Source organism: Girardinichthys multiradiatus, chromosome 12, assembly GCF_021462225.1.
Source record: "Girardinichthys multiradiatus isolate DD_20200921_A chromosome 12, DD_fGirMul_XY1, whole genome shotgun sequence".
Classification (NCBI taxonomy): domain Eukaryota; kingdom Metazoa; phylum Chordata; class Actinopteri; order Cyprinodontiformes; family Goodeidae; genus Girardinichthys; species Girardinichthys multiradiatus.
Genome location: NC_061805.1, coordinates 13,164,099 through 13,172,850, shown reverse-complemented (window position 1 = coordinate 13,172,850; position 8,752 = coordinate 13,164,099). Strand labels below are relative to the sequence as shown.

Genomic DNA, 8,752 nt, shown 5'->3' with positions numbered 1-8,752 from the left:
TTGCTAATCTGTAGAATATTTTCCATCAAGTCTTTGGGATCCTCACCACACCTTTTTGGCAAATTTGAGAGGGATCTTTCTGTTCTATTTTGGCCAGCAGTCGTTTTTGGCTCGGGATTCTCATCGATGCCATTTTTGCCAAGTCTTTCTTATTGTTAAATCGTGAACTGTGACCTTAGCTGAGACGAGGTGAGGCCTGCAGAGCTTTGGATATTGTTCTGCGTTCTTCTTTGACCTCCTGGGTGAGTCTTTAATGCACTCTTGGAGTTATTTTGGGAGGCCAGCCACTTTGGAAGGTCACCACTGTTTTCTCCATTTGTGAATAATGTCTGACTGGTTTACCGGAGTCCCAAGAGATGGATGTCAATGACTCGGGACATGATGTGTTGCTACTTCAGATCTTACTTCATGCAGACCAATAGGTTCTATTTCAGTGGTTATTTATACCGGTTTGGCAGTATTCAAGCCTGATTGTGGCTTGTAAAATTGAACATCATTTTATAAAATGTGATTAATTACAATTCTTTTATTGATTTTACGAGGCTGTCAATTAGTTTTTAACATAGGGTCAGGGTGGTTTTCCCCTTAATACAATTAAATCATTATTTCTATATATTTGACCATAATTGGAAAACTACATTTGTATTAGCTTAGGTTATTATTGGTTAATACTAAAATTAATTTGATGAACTGCAACATTTAAGAGTGACAAGAATAAAATTAAAGAAATCTATAAAAGGGAATAACCTTTTACACAACACACACACCTTGATCCTCCAGAGTTTCCATCTTCTTTCTGTCTCACTGTTGGACATTTCTCTAACGTTTGCAACGTTCTGCACATAATGTTTTATTCAGGGTTTCTGTTCCTACTTGTCATCAAAAACTGACTGCTTATAATGCATACACTTTTACTAAAAAAAAATTGAATTAACCATTTTTTAGGTTTTGTAACTGTTTCCTAAGTCAAAAGAGACATTATCACTGGTGAATAGGGTAATACACTTAAGTTTTCTACCACGCTTTTTACTGTTATGTAGGGTTTTTTGCTGTGCCACTGCAAGATTTTTGGCAGTTAGACTAACTAAGGTGTTGGTAGGAGAAGCATTAGTTGGGCATTCCACATATTTATCCTTTATGGAAGAGCAGCAAGAAGAAAGCCATTGTTGACATAAAACCATGAGAAGTCCTGTTTGCAGTTTGCAACAAGCCAAGTAGGGCACAGCATATATGTGGAAGACGGTGCTCTAGTCAAATAAGTCCAAAATGAAACCTTTTGGTCTGTTTGCTGTGGTGGAAATCTGACACTACAAATCACCATGGACACATCTTCCCTACAGTGTAACAAAGTAGTGGCAGCATCATGCTGTGGGGACGCCTGTATCTAACAGGGACAGAAAAGTTGTAAATACAGGGCAATCCTGAAAAAAGCTAAGATCTGAAACTGGGCTGAAGGTTCACCTTCCAACAGGACAACTACTCTACACTCTATAATAGAATGGTTTAGATTGAATTAGATGTAGGATGTGTTTGAGTAGTCCAGATTGAAATCCAACCGAGAATGTGTGACAAGGCTTGGAATTGATATAAACCATGTATTATTTTCCTTCCACTTCACAATTATGCACCACGGTATGTGTGTCTATCACAAAAATCCCAATAAAATGCATGTGAGCTTGTGGTTGTAACATGAAAATCTGTGGAAAAGTCCATGTGGTATGAATTGTGTTGTGAGACTCTGCATGAATTTAACATGACTTAAAGTGTGACAGCTGAGATTTCATGTGTGGCATCTCTCCTACGTGAGGACAGGATGAGTTGAAGTACTTGCACCGCCGTTCATGATGAATCAGTTTCTTTTCTTGCACGGAAAAAGCAGAAACACGAGGCTGACCAGACTCTGATAGTAATCTACAGTGGTTGAAAATGAAAGTGGTGGAGCACATGATCCCATCATGCAGAGGAAGCCGCAAATACACTACATGTCCTCCCAGGTGTAGAAGTCACATGTTGGAAAGCTACCGCGCAGAAACAAAATGGTGAAAGCAGTTGTCTTCTATTTCTAAAACATACGTATCAGCTCTAATTCTACAATATTACCAAACGTAGCATCACTGATGAGCAACCCGGTGTGTGTTGTGAGATGCGATCACGAAGAAGATAATTTAACACATCTTTGGTTTAAAAGTAACACATTCAGTTGAATCTGGTGGAAACTTTGGACGCCTCCGTGATTTTAGTAGAAAATGATTATGACTATTTGACACAAGATGGCAGCAGAGTACAGTGCAAATTTATAGAATAATCATCAGATAGGTACATCTCTAGATAGTGAAATTCAATTCAGTTTTATTGTACTAAGATACCAGATCTATCAAACATAAAACTACATATTCGTCACCAAAAGCATCAATTTCAATTAGACTCATACCTTTGTAAACTTCAATAAAAACAAATACCCAGAGAAGACCTTGTGTAAAATGTAAAAACAGAATACAAAGATTTTACAAACCATTGTATTCTGTTTTTATTTTAACTAGTCAACTTCATTGGAATTGGGGCTGCATGTTCTACTACTTGGCTGACGATGGAGCTGGATTCAGTCTGGAATGTTTCACTCACCCCATGTGATCGTTTTCTTCCTCCATGCAGTGATCTGACACTGCCTTCAAAGTGAGGGAACATTTCAATCTGTTACTCCTTTTATATTGTAGCCCCATATTATCTAACTGCTTATTCCTATCTTCTGCCTTAGATTGTACTTTTCTGGTTTGCCATAGAACAGGTGTTATAACGCTCTTTTTATGCTGATCAAATCTGAAAATAGGACTTTGAACAAAAATCCAGTTCTTTTTCTTCTTACCCCACCTGAGACTCTACTGATATCGTCTTTGGTTCAGGAGTAGCTTAACTTAAGTAATGTAACAGTTTGTAGCCCATGTCCTAGATAGTCTATTTGTGATGGCTCTCTAAGCTCTGACTCCAGCTGCAGTCCAGCTTTGTAAATCTCCCCCAAACTCTTGAATGGGCTCTGCATCCTCAAGGCTGTACCTGTTGCCTCTACATACCAGACTTTTTCCCTTCCATTTAAGTTTCCATTAATACACTTAGAAACAGTCAGGTTTGAGTTTAAAGAAATATTTTAAGTTTATCAACATGTTTCTTTTGACAGTGAAGATTTTTCAACTGATAACTGAGAAGAGTGTGAATAATTTTTGACATTTCCACTTTCAATGAAATAAAATGAAAACACACACAATACATTATACTCCTTTTACGTTGTTTTATCACCTTTGATAGGGGCCTGTTGTTTTTCTCATCAGAAACAGACTTCTTAGTTGAATGAAAATAATTTTAAAATTAAATCTGCTAGGTATGAATGCATTTGGGCAGTTAATACTGGATATTGCCCTTTTAGCGTTTTGAGACTCATGAGTTGGCTCCCTCTCCTGTGCTTTTGTTTTTCTCTGTTCTCTAGATCTCCTGTAAGGTGGGTTATATGGGCTTTTGTCTTTGTGTTCCTTTTGTTTTTGTTATTTTGAGAAAAGACTAATTTAATGAGACTGCAAGTGTTGAAACCCATATTAGTTATATTGTAGTTTGCGAAAGTTTTACAACGTTGTGGAGATCCAGAGTGTTTATGTAGAAGGTAAAAAAAAAAAAAAACCTAAATAAATCGCTGTTTTAATTTCTTGCTCACTAAAATAACCATAGAGTTTACAGTTTTTTTTGTGTGAAAATAATGTAAAAACCTATTTTGCTGTACAGTTTTGATCTATTTTTTATTTAACGTTCGATAGTACGTGAAAGCAGCATCCAGGACATCCTCTCGCTGTGCTGGGGAAGGAAGGCCTATTATCGGACAAGCTGCTGTTGCACCTCCCGGGACTCTTCCTCTTCCGCCTGGGTCACGATTATGGTGGGCGTCGGTGGGCGGGGCCTTGATGGCTTTGGAGCCCCCCTTCCAATGGTGCTGATTTGCATTAAGAGCAGTGAAAGTTCAGAGAGCGGCAGAAGGAGGAGCAGCTGACTTCAGGATCCAGGGTCTTCATGAACACTAGGCTGCTTTGAGCCCGTTAACTGGAGCTTCATCTCGCCAGAAGGGAAGAGCAGTAAGTTCAGCCACAGCTAAAACTTCTCAATCTTTGAACCCAAACTTTAAGTCTCGAAGTTTTTTCAAACTTTTGCAAAGATTTATAATTCTGTGCACGGCATCTTTATGTATTCTCATCCGCACTGTTTTCAACACAAGTTAAGTGCATTATCAAAATCCAAGGTTTCTTTTTCTAGCCTTAGATTACTTTTAATTGACATGCCATGGCTATAGGACATTCTGTTTAAGTTATATGTGCTTTAATTGACTGCAGTTATTTATCAGATAAGTGCAACATGAATTACTTATCAAGAATCCAAAATTAGAATGATTTAAAATGGAGACTGCTGCAAAAAACAATGCGATTTAACTTTTTCCTCTTTGTAAGTGCCTGCAGTGCTGGAGTCTTTTGCAAGGGTCATTTGAAGAGTTTCTGGTATTCCTGCAAATTGACATTTTGCCCTTTTTAACCAGACCATAGATCGCTTCCATCACTGGTGGCAGTCATAGGCCTTACTGAAGGTGAAAAAAGGTTCACATGACACAAAAAACACCTAAAGAGTCCTTAGAGCTTGTTGAACATAAGCTTTTTAGAAAAGGGTCTGGCCACCATACAGTAGAGCTCCTATGGAAATACTTTTGTGTGCATGTCTGCTCCTGACAGCAGAGGTTTCATATTTCAGCCTTTCTGATCCATTGATGTCCCTAATGTTTAGTTTCCTTTTAAACCAAAGCCAAAGGAAATCAAGGAGGCTGCGAGCTTCATTCCATTAGTTGTGTAACTAATGCCACGTTACAGTAAGGAAAGCAGAAACACTGCAGCTGATGGGTCAGCCCTGGGCTGCCAGATGTTTTCACACTGAAGCACATTACAGGCACATCTGTTGTAAAGTCTTTTGATTACAGTTATGTGCATGTTTTTGAGTTTGTTTTTCACTCATGAGTGGATGTTTTCTTGTTTCTGGCATTGATCCTGTTTAATGGTTGCTTGTTTTGTTTCTACATGCTTGTGAGGCTTCACACAAAAAATAATCCATGACATTTTCTAGCATTTGTAAGCAGTGACAGAACATTTGAAGCTTAGCTGGACAGTTGGCATCAGGATATAACTGGTCCTTTAGGTTCTTCAGGGTTGTGAGGTGGTGCCTCCGTATAGATCCGACTCCTTCCATGTTTCACCTGGGGAACATGGGGCTGCTTCAATACCTACATTTTAGTGATGTCATGTTATTTAGGTCATTTTAGAATACTTCTTGTGGTGTGATGAGGTTAGTTGTCTAGTATTGAAGAGAGGTGTTGCGAAGTTTGCAAGGATGGTCTGTGTTAAAGTAACACGAAGTTCAGGACAGATCAAAACAGATTCCAACATAAACTTTAAGCTGTTTGGTAACATCTAACTCAAAGAAAGTTGTCTGAAGCTGACTAAAAGATCTGGCACGTTGCAGACTTTCTCAGTATTTGTGACACCAAATAGGTGCGTTGTCTCACAAACTAACACTGCACATCACTCTGGACACAAAATTGCTTTTTGAAGCATTGTGGTGGCAGAACCATGCTGTGGGATAGCTTTTTTTTCAGCACACAGCGGGAAGCTGTTTCAAAGTTGATGGGAAAATGATCCGAAAGCATGCAGACTGGGTAAAGCTGCAGCCGTCTGGACAAACAGCAGCTCTTTGAGGATGTGCCAGTCAGCAACCTTTACAAGCCCTTAATCTTAATAAATAAATGTTGTCTAGAGCTGAAAAGCAATATGACATTTTTATGACCAACTGCTGTATAAATGGTTTAGGTTTAATTAAAGAACAAAGAAATTATATCTAATTTTAGATTTTAAAACAAAGAAAAATGTCACACTTAGAGGAACAGTAAATACAGGGCAATCCTGGTGATCTGTGGCAGTAGTGGAAGGTGAGAGGTGAATGTGTGCAAAGTCCGTTATGTTATTTAATGGATTGTTTGACTGATTAGTTTTTATCAAACTACAGTAGTAGGAAAAAATAGTAAAAGAAAATAATACAAAATAAGGATTATAGCAAAATTGTCAGTATATACTACATTAGCAACTCAATGTTATGCCCAAAGGGAAGTAGAAAAAAGTATAAACTAATGAAGATTCAACTAATGAAGACTGCTTGTTGAATTGGCCAGAAACACTTTTTGACTCTGCAATTTTTAAATTGTTTGTGTAGCAGTTTTATTTGGGCACTCGGTAGAAAAAAACCGTGACAGACAAAAAAAACAAAAAACAAATGATTTGTAAACCCCGAAAGAATACAGCGACTTGCTAACTGTTTGCAGCTAATAATGCTAAAGCTGGCATCTGCTTCAACGCTTCCTCAATTCTAGGGCCATGTCACTGTTGTTAAATGGTTCTGAACAGCCTTTGACCCACACCTTTCATCCACACCCCAAAATACTTTGACTAATCAAACCTGAAATAGATAATATTACAAAGAACAGAGTAGCAGTCTGGAATGAAACCTTTATTCTGTTTGTAAAATAAACATAATTTTAGTCAAACCTGCATGCTGTATAATAGACTGATTAGAGATTCATATAGTTTTTGATTTGTGTAAACTTTATGCTATTTGTGAAAACTGCAAAAACAATGTGAGTTCTTGTTTTCCCTTTTAAATATTGTTAAAATCCTGTCCCATCTCAGTCCTAACAGTCCAATATTATGTATCATCTTGTCTCTTAAGCTGGATGTATTGTTACTCAACAATATTACAACAGTTGCATATGAAAGAATAAAAGTGCAGCACATTCTTTGTTAGAGGTAAGGGTTTTGAATCCAGCAGAAAATTAGAGATTCAGAGATTGTCCCCATCAACAAGTTAGGGCCTAAAAACATGGTATTTGCTGGTGTGTATACACACTGAAATTAAACTGGCCATTCACTTCTGAACTCCATTAAGGGTTTTGGTTGATATATGGTCTGTGGGGCACTATTTTATTTTATAATGAAATTACAACTAAACAAACCCTGTTTTGCAAAGCGCAGCAGGTTAGGGCCACACCATTACCTGGGACTGTTTCTCTGAGGGTTATGTTCTCTGAAAAATAAGTGAAAAGAGACCTAACATCTGGCATTTGTTTATTTTTCTTTTTGTACCAACTCCTGAACTCCATTTATGTGTAATGTGACATGCCTTATTTCCTGTAACACATAATGATTATTCTTATTGTTGGACATTTATTTTGAGTCCTCCTAGCTGACTGTAGTAGGATCTTTATGCATGAAATCAGTGTAATGCCCCTTTTACCTGCAATCCCTTGATATTTGTTCAGCTCGATTCCTCTTTCACTATCAATAAGCTATCTAAAGCCTGGGACGCACTACCCAACTTTCACAGTCGTCCCAGATTTTAAAAGAACTATGTGTTCACACTAACAGACTGGTTTTTGTTTCCCAACTGAGGAATGACTGGGGATCACACACGTAACAACTAGACCTACTGCTAGATCACTACAGGATTTATCAGTCCAGCTCAAGCCAAATGAGCATACCAAACTGATGGCAGTAATAGAAGATATTGTCAGAATTCACACCAACCCAGCCCCCCACTCCCCCACCACCACCAATGGATTGGATTATGCAAATGGCCATGAAAAATTGATGACAGATTTGGTTTGAAATAAAAAAAAATAAAATGTCAATTTATTAAATTATGTGCCATTACCTTTATGTTTAATACATTAACTGTTTGGTTTATTTCAATAAGGGCCTTTATAATTTACTGTATTTTAGTTTTGAATATTAAACTATCTCTTTGTTGTTTTGTTGTTTGTTGTTTATCACTGTGGCTGTAATTGGTTAATAGTTTGTTTAATGCCCACACTGTTGTACCCCTAAAAAAACGTGGGGTCCCAGCTGTTGCCACATCTAAGACTCTTTTTCATTGTCTAGTAACATTTGCAGTTGGGTTCACATGATCCGACTGCATCCAGGTGCACCTCAAAAAATTCTTCAACTGAGGTCGGGTCAGTTCCCCAAACACACTGGAGGCTCCAGTTCTTACCTCCTCTCACAATTTCAGACTGTTGTGTCGACTCACTCTGCCGACTGACCAAAACTTGTGCACCCTGATGCAGACTTTCCCCGACTGGGAACTAAGGGTAAAACTGGGCCAAATTTTGTGTAGTGTGGCCCCAGCTTTAGACCGCTTCTTACAACATTTAATGACTGCTCTTCTCTACTCATCTTTTTTTTACAGCAAAATGTTGCCCAATCAAAAACTATCCTACTGCACTGGCATCTTATTGGTGTTGTTAAAACTGGTCCATACCCAGTATGAGTACCTCGAATACCCACTGGGCTATCCCAACCCTGAACAGGAACAGTACACCCCCCCAGTCCTGGCTCCAGATACTCCCAGGATTCAGCTCCGACTAGCGGGACATAAGAGGAAGCATAATGAGGGTCGAGTGGAAGTTTACTACAACGGTACGTGGGGTACTGTCTGCGACGATGACTTCAGTATCCATGCTGCCCAGGTGGTGTGCAAGGAACTGGGCTACCAGGAAGCCGTCTCATGGGTGCCATCTTCAAAATATGGGAAAGGAGAAGGTAATGCACAGACATTCCAAATAGATCCCATCTAACGTATTTTACAAGGCATTTATTGGTATATGTGTATATTTACACATATACTGTGT

General features: G+C 38.5%; 1 protein-coding gene across 1 annotated transcript in view; it reads left to right on the top strand.

The window, feature by feature from the left end:
- Window positions 1-3,973: 3,973 nt before the first annotated feature.
- The window catches only part of loxl2b (lysyl oxidase-like 2b), an 89,689-nt gene continuing 84,910 nt past the window's right edge, over window positions 3,974-8,752 (top strand). Inside the window, exons 1-2 of the mRNA XM_047382030.1 lie at window positions 3,974-4,112; window positions 8,311-8,663. Of these exons, the coding sequence (XP_047237986.1) occupies window positions 8,315-8,663 (349 nt within the window). The 5' untranslated portion in view covers window positions 3,974-4,112; window positions 8,311-8,314. The remainder of the gene's footprint in view (window positions 4,113-8,310; window positions 8,664-8,752) is intronic.